General features: G+C 44.4%; 1 protein-coding gene across 8 annotated transcripts in view; it reads right to left on the bottom strand.

The window, feature by feature from the left end:
- mocs1 (molybdenum cofactor synthesis 1) overlaps positions 1–21,183 on the bottom strand; it is a 67,824-nt gene that overhangs the window by 4,949 nt on the left and 41,692 nt on the right. For 6 of the 8 annotated variants that reach the window (XM_072247429.1, XM_072247419.1, XM_072247390.1 and 3 more), the window contains 6 exons: positions 19,811–19,872; positions 16,126–16,237; positions 10,404–10,516; positions 4,710–4,820; positions 2,200–2,320; positions 829–876 (listed from right to left, as the gene is read on the bottom strand). In XM_072247429.1, coding sequence (XP_072103530.1) covers positions 829–876; positions 2,200–2,320; positions 4,710–4,820; positions 10,404–10,516; positions 16,126–16,237; positions 19,811–19,872 — 567 coding nt within the window. Of the gene's footprint in view, positions 1–813; positions 877–2,199; positions 2,321–4,709; positions 4,821–10,403; positions 10,517–16,125; positions 16,238–19,810; positions 19,873–21,183 lie in introns of all 8 variants that reach the window. The other 2 variants (XM_072247439.1, XM_072247430.1) reach the window with 1 other exon arrangement.

The following is a 21,183-nucleotide window of genomic DNA, read 5'->3' as shown; positions in this document are numbered from 1 at the left end:
AAAAGATCACTCAAATATTACTAAAATAACAGTTTTGGTTGCCTAGACAGAGGAAGATTGCCCTTTAAGTTAGAAAAGGTGCAGAATAGACAGACAAGGATGTTGCCAAGAGTAGAGGGGTTGAGTTATAAGATGCTGCAGGCGCTGGGAGTATTATTGTTTTTCTGTGGGGAGTGTAGGAGCCCAAGGGGTAGCTTTACAGTGTTCTGTAAATTTATGAGGAGCCTAGATGGATAGTCAGTTTTTTGCCAGTCCAGACAGCATGGGTTTAAAGTGAATGGGGAAATATTTAAAAGGAAGCTGAGGGACAACTTTTTGCACAGAAGGGCGTGGGTATATGGAGTGAGCTGCCAGAGGAAGTAGTGCAGATGGGCAGAATTATCATTCTTCTCCCGAATCCCCGGATTCCTTGGTGCTTCTCTCTTCTCCCACATCCCAAAAAGGCTGGCTGGTTATACAGTCACAGAACACTGGAACTCCCCACAGATTCAAACATTACACTCTAGGGACAGAGGGATGACACCCATAGGTTCCCAAGATGGCAGCCTCCTCCCCACACCTCATGGAGCACTTGAGGGCCATAAAACCTTTCACCTTCCCACTGTTCCTAGGACGTCACCAGGTGAAGAGGTCACATCCCTGGCATCTAGGGCAGCACTCCTCAGAGTCACCACAGATAATGATACCATTAACAATGGTCACAAACTGAGGAGACAGGACGGCCCTGCAGAGCCATCTTGGGATTAATGGGCAGAAACAAGGGCAAAAACCAAACAAACTGTTAAAAGAAAATAAAAAGCCAATAGTACGTACTGCTGTGTCACCCACCAATCAGGATCATGGGTCTGTTCTTCATCTGCGATAAGTTCAACATTCCTGCAATGGAACACGTACGTCAGTGGATTAAAGTGGATATCTTCCAGTGCTAGATCTGAAAACTCACTACCCACAAGGTCAGTTTCCCTGCAGTGCAAGAAACCGAGGACTGACCTTCAACCATGTATAACATCACGAGAGGCACAGATAATGTAAATAAGCACATAGACTTTTCCCCCAGGGTTCAGGAAACCTAAAACTAGGCTTAAAATAAAAGGGGAAAGATTTAAATGCTACCCCAGGGGCAACTTCAAGGCAGAGTACAGTACATATATGAACGAGCTGCCATGAGGCAGGTACAATTGTAATATTTTCACAGGTACGAAGATAGGAAAGGTTGAGAAGGATGTGGTCTAAATGCAGGTAAATGGGTAGTTAGGCAACTTGGTCAGCACAGATGAGATGGGCTGCAGGGTCTCAATCTAAAGTTCAGGTGAAAGGTTGTAATCTAACACACTGAGCACTCGTTAACTTCAATAGACTCTCCGTGTGTTCCAGCCTCTTCTGATGCTGCATCATTCTTGGATCCTATGAGCTCCATGCTGTGTGAAGGAACCTGGCTCACTAAGTTATTCCGGCAGATTGTTTATTGCTCCAGATTCCAGCAACTGAAGTCTCTTGTGATTCCAATTGTATTTGTTCTTGAAGTGCAACTTGGTTGGGCCACAAATGAAGTTCAGCGTGCACATATCTGGTCACCAATTTACAGGAAGGCAGCGACTGCACCGGAAGGAGCGCAGAAAAGATTCCCTAGGATGTTCTCTGAGATGGAATGTTTCAGTTAAGAGAGACTGAATAGCCTGAATTCACAGAAAATGAAGGGATATGGATCTGGTGACACGGCTTGTTCCTGTACTGTGCTCAGTTAGTTAATTCTTTACAAGTCCATGCTTGTGGGTTTTAGGCATTGAAGAAATGAGACCCTTCACTGTGTGTGTATCTGAATTCCTTGCCCCTTGAGCCTGCTCATTCGTTTAGAAAACCGGGACCTCAGAACAACCTTCCTGACCGTCCCTTGTAGGATTTTTCTCCAATTGGTTCCAACCGTTCCCTCTACACTCATGGCCGTACCAAGCTCCTTCCTTCAAATTGTTCCCCAGCTGTCCTTAAGATTGCACCAGACCTTTCACCCACGATGCTTCAGATAGACAGCACACTTCCTAAAAAGATCTGCCTCATGCCTGTGGTCGCTGACCTCTCTGGTCAAAGCCCTCAACCCGCTGACTTTTGTCCTCCCTCGTAGAAGTCCCACTCTGCAGACAGTCTTTCCATCCGCCCCGCATCCTCAGGCCAGCTCACCAGAAGTGCCAGTAGTAACCTTACCTGCGTGCTGCTGCTTCTTCCTGCTCAGTGCGGCTCCGACAATCTCGAGCATCTCCGCTTCCGTGGCTCCAGAGCGCAACACATCCCGCAGGGACACCTCAGTGTTTCCGAAGAGGCAGACCTGCAGGTCGAAGCACAAGTGAGGTGGCGTGACTGCTAGCCAGCCATGGATCCCCAGGGAAGCGAGCCTGAAGTCGGATGCTTCATAAATCCACATTGGGAAAGTAAAGTGCTTGGGCTGGCAAATGAGTGAAGTTAAAAGCAAGGGAATCTGGTTAAAAATAACACCCACTTTGTGTCCTAGAAATGGCATAATGTATTTGAAAGTGGCAAACTACAAATAGCATTAATAGGCCACTAATCAGCTCAAGACATGGGAAAACAGATCTAGCCTCACCCGTCTCTCCTCATAACTGAACAATCCAACTTAGTGAACCTCCTCTTCAATACAAATACATCATTCCTATATTGCAGAGGTTCTTAAAGCTGGGTTCACAGACCTTGGAGGTCCGTGAACTTGGATGGGGAAGAATTTACATCTTTATTTTCACTAACCTCTAACTGAACTTTAGTATTTCCTTCAAATGATAAATGTAGGTAACACACCACAGTATTAGCAGTACCTGTGACTTTGTCAGCAATAGAAATCACAGATATTTTCATATCACATTACAGTTGTTACAAATATCCCATAATATCATTTACTCATCTCTTCTTCAAATTAAGGTAGTTATTTAATGCATTAATAAAGCACATATTACTATATCACAAATTTGTTTTGTTTATATTTTGATAGCTGTATTTCAATATGTTTCTTTTGTAACCCTAGGTATTTAAATACATTATTCTGTGAAGGGGTTCGAAGGCTTCACCGGACTGCCAAAAGGGTCCATGGCATATAAAAAAAAAGTTTACAAACCCTTTCTATAATGTGAATATTGAATGGCAGGGCAGGCTTGAGCGTAACTGACTGGCTTACTCCAATTCCTATTTCCTTGTGTGTTCTGAATCCACTGGTGAACCGGACGGATGTACCTGGTTTAGTGGTGCCTCAACAACAACCCATCTATTCCTGGGCAGTAACATATTGGATAACCTTCCTGTGCCCAGCAATCATAAAAAAGTAAAGACGTTGAGTGCTTTCTTCAGGAGGTTTGGCTTCTCAACAAACACCAATAAACTTGTACAGAAGTACTGTTGAAGTATCCCAATTAGTTGAATCATAGTCTGGTACAGCAATTCAATTCAAATACTGGTACACATGCTCCTGTTTAGATCAATGATGTAGAGGTTGAGCGTTGAGAGCTTCAAGTTTCTAGAAGTGAACATCGTACACAGTTCTGGTCCAAACACATGGTCAAGAATGCTCACCAGTACCTCTACTTCCTCAGATTTAGCATGGCCTTGTCAAGCCTTACCAATTTTTAAACAATGCACCTCAGAAAGAATCCTATCTGGTTGCATCACAGCGTGACATGACTACTGCTCTGCCCTGATTGTAGAGAGCTGTGTATAGAGTCCAGGAAACTGACACCAGCCATCCACCTGTGGTCACCGTCTATACTGCTCACTGTTCCCTTAAGGCAACAATCATTATCAAAGGCCTCACCCACCCTGGGCATACTCTCCTCTTCCCTCTTCCGCTGGTCAGAAGATTAAAATAGGCCTGAAAGCATATAGCAACTGGCTTAAGGACAGTTTGTACCCCATTGTTATAAGACTATTAAAGGAGGGCTCTTGACCTCTCAGTCAATCTCATTATAATCTTGCATGTCTGCACTTTCTCTGTAGACGTCACACTTTATTCTGCATTGTTATCGTACTACCTCAATGCATTGTGTAACAAATTAATCTGTACTGACTGTACACAAGCTATCTCCTCAGTATGTGACAATAAACTAACAATAGATAGCAATAGCAAAGCCCCCTATTCATTACAGTTTTGCAACACTATGACAACCCTGCACAAAAATTGACTTTTTAAAATTCTAACCGCGTTCTTTCTCGTAACAAAATTGTGTTCGTGTTTTTCTTGTGGTTACTGCTTACATGATGTCAAGTCCCTATACAACAGCTGCAGGCAAGTTGATTAGACCTGTGCATAAATGGACCCACACACGTAACAATAAACTTGACTCAGTCACTTCTTGGTCACATTTATGAATATTGGCAAACTTATCTCATATCTGTTTAACCACTAAGGACATTTAATTTCCTCAGTTGCTTTACTGTGATCTAAACTAGTGTCCGAGTACAGGTCAGTGATTGTGATCGCTGAGTGCAAACGTTCATGTAATTAGTGAACAAAAGTGCAAACACACCTAAGCCATCACCTGGGGATCTGGTTATGATTGTGAACTCACATTCCCTGTTTTCAGGCCAGCTTTCAGGGGTTAAGTAGAACCCCCAACACTGGAACGCTGCACAGAGGAACCCAGCCGGAATGGTTGTGGGTGAGGGGGTATATCCCCTCGGGAGGTACGACCACGAGGCATCAGCCCTGTCCTTACCTTTAAGCTGCCGTCAGCAGTGAGTCGTAGCCGATTGCAAGAGCCGCAGAAGTGTTCTGACATGGAAGTAATGAAGCCGATCTGGCCCTGGAAGTCAGGCACTTTGTAAGCCTGTGGGAAGTGTGGAATGTGGAATGAGAAGGTGAAGGGTTGCACCTGGCTGATATCAAAGGCAATACCACCCCGCCCACCCCAATTCTCTTCAGTCACACAGCACTCAAACAGGCTCTTTGCCCATGCCAACCAGTTTGCCCACCTATGCTAATCCCAAGTCTGCATTAGGACTACCCTTATACAGAAGAAGAAGAAAGCCCTTAACTCCGAGTGGAGTCATCGTGACGGCATTTTTTTTAGCAGGCTTTCTTATTTTTACAAGGCCGAGTTGCTAGCTCGACGCTCAACCCAGCATGGATGGAAAGCGTGCAAGGGAGCCGGCTGGATTCGAACTCGGGAACCTTCGCTCCAAAGTCCGGTGCTGATGCCACTACACCACCAGCTGGCCTACCCTTATACAGCAACACAAAGAAAATGCTGGTGCAGCATCCAACCTGTGAGTCCCTCCAGAATGTTGCATGCATTACTATGGATTTCCAGCATCTGCAGAATCTTGTTTCTGTACCCTTCTATGCCTTCTCTATCTGAGTGTCTACAAGTCTCATACACTGAGTAATTGTAACTGTTCTAATCACCTCCTGGAACGGGATTGCCCATAACTTTCTGGAATGGCGGAGGATGAAGGGAGACCTGATAGAAGTTTATAAAGTTACAAGAAGTGTAAACAATTTGTATTGTTCATCCCCAGGGCTGATAGATCATGCATTTAAAGTAGGAGGAGGAAAGTTCAGAAGGAGATTGTGGGCAAGAGATTATTATTTTTTTTAAAATACAGTGTGATATGTACCTGGAATGCACTGCTTGGGGTGGCTGACGAACTTAAGAGGCTGAGAGAGACATGCGAATAGGCAGAGAACAGAGGGATATTGGCCAAGTGCAGGCAGAAGGGATTAGTAACAATTAGTTTAGCACAACATCATGGGTCAAAGGACCTGTTTCACTGCTGTACTTGTTTTATCTTCCATGATCTATTGCAATACCAATCACTGTAAAACACTTGTCCAAACTTCATAAAATCTCCCCCCCTCACATTAAACCTATGCCTACTCTTTTATTCCCCAATACTATTACCATGAGACTTGAACTTTCTTGGCTCTTTACTCATCTAAGTAGTGTGTGATCAGGATAAGGGAGGCAAGGGGCTGAACTGGACTGGACTGGGAATGGGGCGAGGAAGAAGGAACATCACAAGAGAAGTTAAAAACTGGTGATATACACTCCGTGGCCACTTTATTACATATATCTGTATTAACGCAGGTATCTAATCAGCCATTTGTCTACTTGCCCTTTCTCTGTAACACTACATTCTGCTTTCCTTTCTACTCCCTCCACGTACTTGGGCATCATATGGAATGATCTGTCTGGATGGAGTTCAAACAAAAGCTTTTCACTGTATCTCAGTATACGCTAAGTAGCCTCCCTATTAGGTACCTCTGTACATGTGAACATTAATGCAAACATCTAATTAGCCAATCATGTAGCAGCAACTCGACTAAAAAAGCATGCAGAAATGATCAAGAGGCTCAGTTGCTGTTCAGACCAAATACCAGAATAGGGAAGAAAAGTGACATTGACTAGGAATGATTGTTAGTGCCAGACAGGGTGGTGTGAACTGCCACTCGCTGGATGTTTTTTTGTTTTTCACACCACTTGCCATAGTCTCTAGAGACTGTTGTGCGTGAAAATCCCAGGAGATCACATTTATTCCCCATTCTGAACACCAACTGGATCTCTTGACCTTGTCTGCATGTTTTTATGCTTTGAGTTGCTGCCAGATTGGCTGAATAGATATTTGCATTGACAAGGTGTACAGGTATATCTAATTAAGTGCATGCCCCTCAGTTTTACACACCCAAGATCATCCTTCATTCTCCTCTGCTCGAGTGATGGAATTCCAAGCCTGCTCAGCCTCTCTCTACAACTCATTCCGTCAAGTCTCAGCAATGTTATAAGTGGGTGGGTGAAGAGGACAGAAGTAAATGTTACAGTAGAATTGAGAGGCGGGGGGAAGAACAGGAGGTTTGGGTAAGCCTGTTATATATTATAAATCCTCAACCAATATCATTAGCGCCCAGTTAATTGCCAAGCTTGTAGCAAATGGCATAGGGGCCAACTCCATTTGCAGTTCTTCAGCAAATGAACCATACTAACCTGCACAACCACAAGAAAACCTGCAGATGTTGGAAATCCCTGTATATCGGTGAGATCCAACGTAGACTGGGAGACTGCTTTGCCAACCACCTATGCTCCTATCTGTCAGAAAAAGTGGGATGTCCCCCGGTAACCACCCATTTTAATTCCACTTTCCATGCCTATTCCGATGTGTCAGTCCACGGCCTCCTCTACTGTCGCTATGCGGCCACACTCAGGGAGGAGGAGCAACACCTTATATTCCATCCCCCCCCTCCCCAATTCCATATTCCTCTTTCCTGCTCACCTTTTTCCTTACCTGCCCATCACCTTCCTCTGGTGTTCCTCCCCTCTTGCCCTTCTTCCATGGCCTTCTGTCCTCTCCTATCAGACTCCCCCTCATCCAGCCCTGTATCGCTTTCACCAACCAACTTCCCAGCTCTTTACTGCACCCCTTCCCCCGGTTTCATCTACCACCTCTTCCCCTCCCATATCCCCACCTTCTTACTCTGACTTCTCATCATTTTTCCCAGTCCTGGTGGTCTCAGCCCAAAATGTTGACTGTTTATTCCTTTCCACAGATGCTGCCTGACCTGCTGAGTTCCTCCAGCATTTTGTGTGTATTGCCATTTTGAGCCACATGGGCAGGAACAGGAACAGTAACATAGCTGTTGCCTTAAATCCCTTCAAGACCGACCCCAGTGTGTAATTTGCATGTCCTCCCTTTGACCAAATGAGTTCCCTCTGTCTGCTCTTGTTTTCTTCTCAAAGACGTGGTTTAGCATGTTAGTTGGCCACCGTAAATCGCTCCTCGTGTGCATGGGGTGATGTTGGCAATGTGAGGGTGATTAGTGAAAATCAATGGTCAATAGTGGGCTGAAAAGCCTGTTTCCACACTATATGACTCTACAACAACACTCAGGCATGTGCTGGTAATTGTCAAATTTAATTTGTGCCACAGAAGTGCTGGTCAATGGCCACCTCCAATTAGGGCACATCAGCCCACCTCTTCTTGATGTTCAGTGACACTGGAAGCTCTGCCTCTCCACTGCAGAAACAAACATGCAATCGCTCCCTTGTAGAACGTTACACATGAATCAGATTCATTTACAGAACAGCACCCATATGACAAGGCAGCCTAAGAAAATAGGAACAAGAGTAGGGCCATTTGGGCCCTCAAGACTCCTGCCTCCCCCCTCACTGAATATGATCATGGCTAATTTCCACTGGCCTCAACTCCTTTTCTGTGTCATCTCCCCAAAATTCTCATTTCCATGCTCTTTCAAATATTTCTTAATCTCCATTATATATTTGGGTCTTCTAAACTCCATGTAATACAGACCCAAATTGATTAGCCTCTCTTGAAGGGACAATCCTCTCATCCTGGGAAAATCTCCTTTCGACTGCTTCAAATGCCTCCGTTAAACCAGCTCTTTGCTTTATCCATAATCAGTTTTAATATCACTGGCATATGTCACATGTTAACTTAGCAGTAACAGTACCATGCATTGCACGACAATATAGAAGGAAAAATAAGTAAAGCAATTAAAATATATAAAATAGTTAGATTAAAAATAGTGCAAAACAGAATATTAAAAAAAAAGGTGAGATAGTGTCCAAAGCTTCAATGTCCATTTAGGAATCGGAAGGCAGAGGGGAAGAAGATGTTCCTGAATCGCTGAGCGTGTGCCTTCAGACTTCAGTACCCCCTTCCTGACTGTAGCAATGAGAAGAGGGCATGCCCTGGATGATGAGGTCTGTTAATAATGGATGCTGCCTTGATGACGTCTTGGATACAATGACACTATTACCCAAGGAGCTGAATAATTTTACAACCTTCTCTAACTTCGTTCAGTCCTGCGCAATAGCCACCAGCCAGAAGTATTTATAATTAAAATTCTTCCTCAAAATATTATTTCAAACATTTTTCCTTTCATCTGCTGATGCCCTTACAGGAACTGAAAGCCATGCTTGCTCTTTCAGCTATCTTAATTCTAGAGATGCTGGAGACACAAGCAAAAACAAACCGTTGGAATAACTTTGCACTGTATTACCTAGTCCCTTTCGACTTCTCCTACTCCATCTGTCCATCACGCACATAGTCCTCTGAGTTCCCTCTACCCAACTGTTCCCATCCGCCCACCCGTTTCCTTATTTGGTTCTATGCTCCAGCTTCTTTTCCTATCGGGTCCCATCACCTGCAGCTCTTTGCTGCCTTCACCTATCACTACCAACCTCTGTCACTGTCTCTTCACTCCACCCCCCTCAATCCACCTATCTCTCCTTCACTCTAATCCACCTATCGCTTGCCAGGTCTTGCTCCACCACCCCCCCCACCTCTTTATTCTAGCTCTCTCTCCTCTACTCTCAGTCCAGATAAAGTGTCTTGACCCGAAACGTAGACTGTCCAGTTCCCTCCACACATACGCTCTGTTCCTCCAGCAGCTCATTTTTTGATTACAGAAATTATTCCTGGCTTCAGGGTTAGTGCTAATCAGAATTATGGTTTGATGATGTGCTCTTTCATTGCTTACCGATAGCAAACAGGGTGGGATGGTGAAGAAGATAAACAGGGTGACAAATGGATTGAGTGGGCAAAAGCATAGGAAACAAACTTTAACATGGATAGATGTGAACTTATTCATTTTGGTAGGAAGATACTATATTACTCAAATTTGAACCTGATGGCATGAATACAGATTTTTCCTTCGGGTAAAAACAAACATTTCCTCCCCTTCCCCTCTTCTTCTATTCTCTACCGTGGCCCCTTACCTCTTCTCACCTGTGAATCACCTCTCCCTGGGTCCCCTTCTCCTTCCCTTTCTCCTATAGTCCACTCTGCTCTCCTATCAGATTCCTTCTTCTCCAACCCTTTACCTTTCCTACCAACCTGGCTTCACTATCACCTTTGACCTCCTCCCTTCCTTTACAGCCCAGAAGAAAGGGCTCAGCCCGAAACGTCGACTATTTATTCATTTCCATAGATGGTGCCTGACTTGCTGAGTTCATCCAGCATTTTGTGAGAGTTACTTTGGATTTCCAGCATCTTCAGACCCTTTCAGGTTTATCATATTATTCAAATGGTGTTCGACAAGAAGCATCGACGCACAGATCAGAGGGTGCTCTTGCACACCATTCAGTGCCCTATTTGCTACGGACCAACAGGGCCGAGGGCCTACTTCCATGCTGTGTGACATTGACTTCCAAGGACTATGAAAGCTTTACGAGGCGCTCACATTGCATGGAGACTGGGACTGGACAGGTGAACTGGAAAGGTGGACAGGAACCAGGTAGTGTTTTTGGAATAACTCCGAGTCATTTTGTCCAGCATACATGGTCATACAGCGTGGAAAAGGCCCTTCAGCCTGTCAAGCCCATACTGGTCAAACACCCATTTGCACTAATCCTACAATCAATACCATCCTTATGCAGCAACGGGCAAGGACTCACCTTGGCAGTTCCAGAGTCTCCCAACGGCAGCTTCTGTAGCTCAGGCCACTTCTGCTTGATGGTACTCAGCATCTCTTGGTAGCTCACCATCTTCCTGAAGTTCCATTTGTTGCCTGAAGGAAGAGCAGACACAAGCTGAAGCTGCCCAGGGTGGGGTACTGGCCGGCTAAACCTCACACTGTCTCTGGCTGAGGACCAGCAGGACCTCGGGTATGGACAGACCCGTCACACAGACAGCCACTCTCCCCGACCAAACCAAGCTGATGGTGAACCTACAGTAACGCACCTCCTTTCACCTGTCGGATGTTCCAAAGCACACAGCAACCAATACTGTGCCTTTTCTTGAAGGTATCAGCGCAGGAAATATAATGGCCAGTTCTTCCACAGAGCAAGCTCCCAGCCTCAGCAGGGATAACACCTGTGCCTTTACAATGCTGACCAACAGCAGACTGCCTAGATGTGCTCGTGTTGTACTAACTCCTTCAAATTAGGTTTTGGGATTTTTTTTTTCCATCCACCATGTACAAAGACAAAGCTTTGGTTTAATAGACAGCACAATGGTAGGCAACTGAGCAATCATCTCAGCACCAGAGACTCCATTCAATCCTGACCTTGGGTGCTGTCGGTATGGAGTTTGCATATTTCCCCTGTGACCGCGTAGACCATAAGATATACGAGCCAGATTAGGCCAATTGGCCCATCAAGTCTTATCTGGCATCCCATCATAGCCGATTATTATCCCTCTCAACTCAATCCTTCTGCCTTCTTAATCCAGATCCTGTCAACCTCCACTTTAGATACACCAAATGATTTGGCCTCCACAGCCATCTGTGGCAATGAATTCCACAGGTTCACGGCCATCTGGCTGAAGAAATTCATCATCTCCGTTCTAGAGGTATGTCCTTCCGTTCGGAGGCTGTGCCCTCCAGTCCTAAACTCTACCGCTAAAGGAAACATTTTCCCCACGTCCACTCCTAGGCCTTTCAATATTCAACACATTTCAATAAGATTCCCCCCCTCCCCATTCTTCTAAACTTCAGCGAGTACAGGCCCAAGATACCAAATGCTCCTCATACATTAACTTTTCTATTCACGGGATAATTCTTTCTTAGATAACGGGCCCAAAATGGCTCACAATACTCCAAGTGTGGCCTGACCATTGTCCTTTATGTTTTGCATATTTAAGTCTGTTTAGCTGCTTCCTAAATTCATTGATTCATCTGATTCCCCCAATCTCGATTTTAAATTGGTTCTGAATTGTTCATTACTCCCCTCCAGCCCCATAGTGATCCAAAAACTCTTGCAATCCCTCACTTCCAGCCTCTCAAACTTCCTGAAATTCAAGCACTCTGCTACTGTAGACGGTAGCTTCCATTTCCTGGGCCCAGAGCTCTGGAATTCCCTCCCCATAACTCTTATTCAGCACAAACAAACCAATGAAGCCAGAAGGGGCAAAGGTCAGGGAATCATTACATTTAATAACTTGTTCTTAATCATTTACACAGCAAGAGTGGTGGGAATTGGGAACAAGGGTGTCAAACAGCTGCTCCACAAATCGGCTTTAAGGTTTTACAGCACAGGCAGGGGGATTAACCTCAGACAAGTTCGGGTGCATGAGAACCAGAGAAAATGTTTAACTTTGCTGGTAATAGGACAAGGTTGTAAACCTAGGTGAACACCTGTCACTCCTGCAAGCTACAGATCTTCAATGGCTGAGGAGAGACTAGATATTCTATAAAATTTTGAGGCATAGATAGGGCAAATAAAGTTTTTTTCCAGGTCATAATATCAAATACAAGAGGGCAGAGCTTAAAGGTGAGAGGCAAAAGTTTTAAGGGGATTTGTGAAGCAAATTTCTCTTGCTCTAAAACACAAAGTGGTAGGTGCCGACAGTGGGATTAGTCAAAACTGATATGATAGCAATGTTTAAGCAGCATTCAGATAGACACAGGAACTGGCAGGGAATGGAGGGATTGGTGTGGGCAGATGTGCAGTGTAAATTAACATCACAGTCACACAGGCTTCGTGGCTGAAGCTCTGGTATTTGTTGTAAAGAGGTGCTCTGCCTCCCCCTGGGGCGACTGCTCCAGCTGGTACTTTAGCTGTGGGAGTGACAATTCAATTCAATATCCATCCTCCACCCTGAGCAAGGAAACTGAGGTGTGGAGAAAACCATTTCTCATTCCTGATCCCTACTCATATAATCCCAGGATAAACAAATGCAGTCCACACTTCCGTTCTCTCTTCAATTCCAGGAAAAATAAATCTGGATCAAACTCCCACTCTCCAAATTATTCCATGAAAAAATATCCAGTTCTGATTGCTCTTCAATGATTCCAAGAAATAAAAGATTGATTCCTCCTCTTGGTTTCTCCTACATTATTACAGGAAAATTAAGACAGTAGTTGGCATCTGGTTTCAACTTGAATATTCTGAGGAAAATTTCTAGTCCTCAATTCTCCCCCAAAAAATTGTGAGGTTGGGGAAATAAATAACAGGGTGGCTACAGAGAGGATAGTCTCTTGTGGATGGAACCAAGGAACTGCAAGGGTAAAAAGACCCTGATGGGAGTTACGTACAGACCCCCAAACAGTAGTAAGGATGTGGCCTACAAATTACAATGGCTGGTGGAAAATTCATGCCAAGGGGCAATGTTACAATCTTCAATAAGCAGGTAGATTGGGAAAATCAGGATGGCGCTGGATTACAGGCGGGGAAATTTCTAAAGTGCCTACAAGATGGCTTTTTAAGCACTCGAGATTGAGCCCACTAGAGGATCAAGTATTCTGGACTGGGTGTTATGCAATGAATCAGACTTGATTAAAGAGATAAAAGTGATCATAATATGATCAAATTCACCCTGAAATTTTAGATAAATTGAAGATAAATGTCAGATGTATCAATATTACAGTGGAGTAAAGGGAATTACAGACGCATGAGAGGGGAGTTGGCCAGAGTTGATTGGAAAAGAACACTGACAGGGATGATGGCAGAGTAGCAATGGCTGGAATTTCTGGAAGCAATTTGGAAGGCAAAGAATATATACATTCCAAAGAGGAAGAAGTATTCTAAAGGAAAGATGACACAATCATGGCTAATAAGAGAAGTCAGAGCCAACATAAAAGTCAAAGAGAGGGTATATAGAACAAAGGAAAGTTAGAGGATCGGAAAGTTTTTAAAAAACAACTAAAAAAGACATTAAGGTCTTAAAGATGGACTATAAAAGTAAGCTACCCAATAATATTAGAGGATACCAAAAATTTCTTCAGATGCACAAAGTGTAAAGAAAGCCAAGAGTGAGTGTTGGACCACTAGAAAACCATGATGGAGAGGTAGTAATGGGGGACAATGAAATATCGGACAAACTGAATAAGTACTGTGCATCAGTCTTCACTGAGGAAGACACCAGCAGTATGGTGGAAGCTCCAGGTGTCAGGGGGCATGAAGTGTGTGAAGTTACCACAACTAAGGAGAAGGTTCTTGGAAAACTGAAAGGTCAATAAGTCACCTGGACAAGATGGTGTACACCCCAGAATTCTGAAAGAGGTAGCTGAAGAGATCGTGGATGCATTAGTAATGATCTCATAATGATCACTAGATTCTGGAATGGTTCCGGAAGACTAGAAATTGCAAACGTCAATCCACTCTTCAAGAAGGGAGAGAGGCAGAAGAAAGGAAACTATAGGCCAGTTAGTCTGACCTCGGTGGTTGGGACGATGTTGGAGTTGATAATTAAGGATGATGTCTCAGGGTACTTGGAGGCACATGATCATATAAGCTGTAGTCAGCATGGTTTCCTCAAGGGAAAATCTTGCCTGACAAATCTGTCGGAATTCTTTGAAATAACAAGCAGGATAGACAAAGGAGAATCAGTTGATGTTGTGTACTTGGACTTTCAGAAGGCCTTTGACAAGGTTCCACATCATGAGGCTGCTTAACAAGCTACGATCTCATGGAATTGCAGAAAAGATTCTAGCATGGATAAAGCAGTGGCAGATTGGCAGGAAGCAAAGAGTGGAACTGAAGGGAACCTTTTCTGACTTGCTGCTGGTACTGGTGGTGTTCCACAGGGGTCTGTGTTGGGGCCGATTCTTTTTGCATTATATGTCAATGATTTCTTGGACGGATTTGATGGCTTTGTTGAGAAGTTTGCAGGCGATATGAAGATAGGTGGAGGGGCAGGTAGTTTTGAGGAAATAGGGTACAGAAGGATTTAGACAGATTGGGGGAATGGGCAAAGAAATGGCAGATGGAATACAGTGCCGGGAAGCAGGTGGTCATGCACTCTGGTAAAAGAAATTAAAAGGTTGACTTTCTAAATGGACAGAAAATACAAAAACTGAGAAGCAAAGTTGACTTGGGAGTCCTTGTGCAGGATTCCAAGTTAATTTGCAGGCTGCGTCTGTGGTGAGGAAGGCAAATGCAATGTGAGCATTCATTTCAAGAGGACTAGAATATAAAAGCAAGGATGTAATGTTGAAACTTCATAAAGCACTGGTGAGGCCTCACTTGTAGTACTGTGAGCAGGATTGCGCCCGTCTTAGAAAGGATGTGCTGAAACTGGAGAAGGTTTAAAGGAGGCTCACAAAAATGATTCCAGGATTGAATGGCTTGTCATATGAAGAGCGTTTGATGGCTCTGAATTCAGAAGAATGAGGGGTGACCTGATTGAAACCTATCGAATGGTGCAAGGCCTCGATAGAGTGGGTGTGGAGAGTATGCTTAACCTATGTGGGAGAGTCCAAGACCAGAGGACACAGCCTCAGGATTGAGGGCTGTCCTTTTAGAACGGAGATGGGGAGGCATTCCTTTAGCCAGAGAGTGGTGAATCTGTGGAATTCTTTGCCACAGGCAGCTGTGGAGGCCAAGCCTTTATGTATATTTAAGGGAGAGATTGACAAATTCTTGACTGGGCATGAAGAGATAAAGGGTGAAGGCAGGGGATTGGGGCTGAGGGGAACACTGGATCAGTTGTGATGTAATTATGGAGCAGACTTGATGGGCCAAAATGGCCTAATTCTGCTTCTATATCTTATGGGATAACCCTTTTAAAAATAAGAGGCTCACCCATTAACACACAGACAAGGTAAAATCTTTCCACAGGGTGTCTCAGCAATTTTTGTTCAGAGTGGGACAGAGATTCTTGACAAGAAAGTGGTTAACAGGTGGAGGTGGGTATGTGGAGCTGATCAGCCATAATCTTATTAAACGAGGTAGCCAGCCGTCTATGCTTCTTGGTGCCTTGGTAAAAGCAGCCAAAATAATCACGAACCCCACCAACCCCGGAGATCCACTCTTGTCCCTGCTCCCATGGGACAGCAGTGACATAAGTCTTAAAGCAGGTACTGCCAGGCTCAAGGACAAGTTACCAGATTATTGAGCAGTCCCCCATCTCATTCTCACTTTGCACGTAATTGTCTGGTGGAACTACACTTTCTCTGTAATATCTTATTCTGCATTCTAAAGTCACTTCCCCTTGTACTACCTCAATGTACTGGTGTAATGAAATGATGTGTACGAATAGCATGCACAAAGTTTTTTCACTATACCTTGGTATATGCAACAATAAGAAGCCAATTTAGCAAGCTCCAAGTGTTGAATGGTGCACTGCTATCTTAGTTCGATAGCTTTAGGCTGCTATCCAGTCTCAGCCTCAGGGTGGGGAAGGGTCAGTGCATTAACCTGGCCCCACCCTAGTACCCACCCCCACCCTAGTACCCACCATCAAATGGCATGTACTCGATGAACCGCACGTCCAGAGGCTTGGTGGCGGTGAGATCCACGAAGTCCAGCAACTCATCGTCATTCAGACCCCTCATGACCACACAGTTCACCTGGGAAAGAGTAGGAGAAAGATTAGTCTTTAATTTTTTTTTGTGGGAGGGGTGCATGGGGGGGAAGAATATTGGAAATAACTTAGATTGATATTTCCATACCCCTAAGGAGGTTCTCACATACTGACACAGAACAATCTCACCCCTTCCCTGTAATATTAAGGTCATAGAGATAGAGAAACAGGCTATTCAGCCCATAATGACCACGCTGAGCAGTGGGAATCCATCATATTAAGAACATTTCCTGGGATGTTGCCCATAGCTTTCTGGAACTAAGTAATCTGGCCGTTCAACCGGCTACGACTCTCTCCAGCAATGTAATCCAGATACTCACTACTTTATGGTGAGTAAAGCCCCCTCCCCCCATTGCCCATGAACGCACCCCAGATTCCACCACTCACCTACACACCAAGTACAATTTAGCCAACAATCTAATTATCAATGCTAGGGCCTGGGGTTGAGGTGGGAGCAGAAAGATTTAAAGGGGATCTGTGTGGGTGACTGTTTCCACTGAGGGTGGTGGGGATGTGGAAGAAGCTGCCGTCAGAGGAAGCTGAAGAGGTGGATACAACTTTAAGGAAACGTTTGAAAGATATTCACTAAGGTAGGTAGATAGGAAATTATTAGAGGGCACGCAGGAAGAGACAAGCTCAGGTGGCCCATGCTTACCAGCTCGTCAAGTGAGGCTGACTGGCTTTGTTTCCATGCTGTAGCCACATTGCTGGGATATGGGAAGAAACAGAAGCCTGCATGGTCACAGGAAGAACGTGCACACTCCACACAGACAGCAGGTAAAGAAAGGAACAACCAGGGTCACCAGAGCTGTGAGCCAACTCCGCTATTGCGCTGCCACTTCCGGAAAAGGAGTTGAAACAGATTTCAGGGGAAGTGCCATTTAAAGCGACATTATTCCAAACCAATACCGCAAGAATACTGATTCAGTTACTCAGTCACCTTCCCATGCTGTATGGCATCTCTCTGTGCACACACTGCAAGGTTTCTCTCTTTAATTGACCAAAGGATAGGACAGGAGGCACAGAAATACAGCTCTGGGCCAGGCCCCTGCTCACCACATGATCAGCCCCTCCTGTCAGTAACTGGACATGACCTTCGGGCACCAGTCCTGTGAACGCATTCTGCCAAAGCGGTCCCGGTACCAGCTCAAGCCTAAAACAACGTCTGGCCTACTTGGAAGGTGGAGTCAATTGGAACAGCCGCAATGGGCCGAAGGGCCTGTTGCTGAATTCTATGAATCTATCCCAAAACACAAGCCCTGTCTGAAGACAAATGTTCACCAAGCTGGACTGATCCATTTTATTGCTCGATTGTTTGGGCCAGGGGTCATGCCCTTGACCTGGAGATTGAGACATCTGCAAACATGCCAAGCTTTGGGCAAGAATCTATACTGTGCAGTGTAAAAGTTCTTAATAGGCTTTTCTAACAAATGAGGGCATTCATCACCTACCAGTGCTCAAGAGGCTACATCAGTGAAGACAGTGAGAGTTTCAAAGAGGTCATTGAGGCTTCGGGGCATATGGACGGGTTAAACAATGGGGAAGGGTATGTAGAGACAGACAGCATAGAAACAGGCCTCTCAGACCTATCCGACCAAAATTCCCATCTAATTTAGTCCCACTTGCCCACATTCAGCCCATCTAAACCTGTCCTATCCATGCACCTGTCCAAGTGACTTTTAAATGTTGTTAATACTTGCCCCAGCTATCTCCTCTGGGAGCTCATTCCATTTATTCCAGGACAGCAAGGTAGTGTAGTGATTACCACAACACGACAGTACGGTACAGGTGACACAGGTTCAGTTCCCACTGCTGGCTGTAAGGAGTTTGCTTTCCCTGTGACCTTGTGAAATTACCTCTGGGTGCTCCAGTTCCCTCCCACAGTCTAAAGACGTGCCAGTTGGGAGGCTAATTGGTCACTGTAAATTGTCCAGTGATTATGCTAGGATTAATTTGGTGGAATGATAGGTGGAGCAGCTCGAAGGGCTGGGAGGGCCTGTTCTGCACCGTCTCTCAATAAAAAATAAAATCATGTCCTTTGTTGAAAAAATATTGGAAAGATATTACTGCCATTTTTGGGTTACCAATGATAGAATCAAGTCATTTAACCTCTTCAGCTCGTCAGATGATTGCATTTCTTACATTAATGAATAGAAGATCCATTTTGCTGAACTGGAAAGAGATTAATCCACATTTCATTGGTTCTCCCAAACTATGTTGTGTTTAAACTTGGAAAAAAATTAGAAGTGTTATTTATGTTCCCTCTATTAAATTTGAAAAGACTTGGAGGCCATTTATTCAACATTTTCATATGACGTAGTTTGAACTTTTCCAAACTTATTCTATTTCTTTGTAATATTGGTTGAGAGGAACGGAGTCGTCGACACTGAGGTTTCCTTTTTTTTAAAATGATGTTACATAACAGCCCATGTCTTTTTTTTTCTTAGTTTAGTTCATTAATACTGTTTAGGTTAGTTTTTTTTGGAGGATATACTTCTTTTCTTTTTCATGATTTTTTTTAGATTTTCTTGTTTTATATTATTCATCTGTATCCTGTATGATCGGGAGATTTAACACTCATGTGTCAACTGGGCTTATATTTAACTGTTAATTACAACGATGTATTCCCAATAACTTTGTATCAATATTATGCTATGTCTATTATTATGAAACCAATAAAAAGATTGAAAAAGAAAAAATAAAATAAAAAATATGGATGCCCCTGGGGTGAAAACATTGCCCCTCAGGTTCCTATTAAATTTACCCCTCTCACCTTAACCTATGCCCTCTAATTCTTGATTCCCCAAACCTGGGAAGAAGATTGTATTCATATTTTTGATGCGCCTTATGGTTCTCAACACCTCTACAGGAGCACCCCTCAATCTCTAATGCTTCAATGACTAAAAGTCCTAGCCGCCCCAACCTCTCTCGCTGCGAGTCCCTCCAGTTCTGTCAACGTCCTTGTAAATCTCTTCCAAGTCAGGTGGAATACAGTGCTGAAAAAAAATTGAGGTCATCCATAACAGCTTCCAAAATGGCAGGTCACAGCTGGAGGGAGAGGCACGATGGAAAGGGAGTCCCTGTTCCTACCTTTCCATGGCTAGGGGCGCCCTGGGTGCTCAGAATGAGGTGCGAGATGGTCACACACAATGTAGGTGTGAGGGCACAGGCAGGGAAAAGACCTACAATTACTCAATGGCTTAAAGCAGGGGGTCCCAACCACTTTTATGTCATGGAACCCTACCATTACCAAGGTGTGGACCCCACGTTGGGAAATGAGGATTGAGATCACTCAGGAACAGAACTAGCACCATCAATTCTGCTATAACTAGCCCATTGGTTCAAATGTCATCTTTGCACCTTGTAAGTATTTTTACTTCTTTCCACGATCGAATCAATACATTTCTAGACAGTCATGATCATCAGATTATACAACATGTGATTAAACTACCTCCAGTTTCGATTATTATTCATCTTTAATATTTCATCCTCGAACAACCGTGGTGCAAGGTTGAAGTTCACAGCACAGCAATCCCAAAACCCATGGTGTCACACAAACCTTAACAGGGTTATAGCCCAGGTCGATGGCCTTGTTGATGCCTTCGATCACCTTGTGAAAACCTGAGGAGAGAGGCATGGAAACAGGGTCACAAGTGGCATTACCCGCTGCAGGAGACATTAGGGCCCAGTGCCAGCGAACGGAGGCTGAGGTTCCAACGTCATAAAGGAGGCCCGGGAGAACGGGCATTTTGGAGGGGACGGTGGCGAGGGAAAGGTCGTCAGAGGAGGAGTGGGGGAGGGGAAACTCTCCAGAGGGAGGACCAGCTTGGAATGAGGATGGGGGTGGGGGGGAGGGTGCATGGGGAAAATGGGTGTCCTGGGTTGGGGCAAGAGGGATCAATTGAGTGATCAGGATGTAGGCGCACAAACACGAGAGAATCTGCAGATGCTGGAAATCCAAAGCTACACACACACACACACACACACACACAAATGCTGGAGGAACTCAGCAGGCCAGGCAACGTCCATGGAACAGTGTACAGTCGACGTTTCAGGCCGAGTCCTTTCAATACCCTGAAGTTTAAATCTTCCCTTCGACTGTCCTTATGGAGGACGTAGGGGTGACAGGGCAGCACACCAGATGCACTGGAAGCTGAAGTGAGTGAGTGCATTGAAGGGACGGAGTAAACTCCAACCACAAAAGAGCAATGAGCTTCTGCGTCAAGGGAGCAATATGGAATCGCATGTCCACGTGGAGCTCAATCCAGAGGGCATAACCTCAGGCCATATAGCAAAAGGATTTCCGGAGGATTTTTTTTGCCCAAAGGGCTAGTTGGACTTTGAAGGGCACTGCCTGATGGTGTGGTACAGAATATACTCACATCACAGAATAAGACAAGGATACAGCAAGGGAATATGCCTTTCAGCCCAACAATTAATAGCCTTCAACCATCTGGCTCCTGAACCAGTGTGGATAACTTCACCCACTGCAACATTGGACTGATCACACTCCGTGGATTCTGTTTGTAGTACTCTACAACTCATACTGTCAGAATTATTTATTATTATTAGTTTTTTTTAATCTTTGCAAAGTTTGTCTTCTCTTGCACATTGGCTGCTTGCCAATCATTGTGCAGTTTTTCACTGAATCTATCGTATTCCTCTGTTTTGCTGTGAATGCCTGCAAGAAAACGAATCTCAGGGTAGTACACTGTGACATATACGTACTTCAATAATATAATTATTTTGAGAACTCATCCCTGCAGACCACATCACCGAAATGAGCTAGACCCATTTGCTCATGTTTGGCCCATATTGTAAACCTTTCTATCCATGTACCCAATTATCTTTTAAATGTTGTTATCATACCACTTGCTCTGGCAATTTAATTTGTTCCCTATACTCACTAGCATTTGCGTGAAAATGTTGCCC

This window comes from Mobula birostris, chromosome 2 (genome assembly GCF_030028105.1).
Source record: "Mobula birostris isolate sMobBir1 chromosome 2, sMobBir1.hap1, whole genome shotgun sequence".
In the NCBI taxonomy this organism is placed as follows: domain Eukaryota; kingdom Metazoa; phylum Chordata; class Chondrichthyes; order Myliobatiformes; family Myliobatidae; genus Mobula; species Mobula birostris.
The sequence above is the reverse complement of the archived record's forward strand: the minus strand, read 5'-3'. Positions and strand labels throughout refer to the sequence as shown.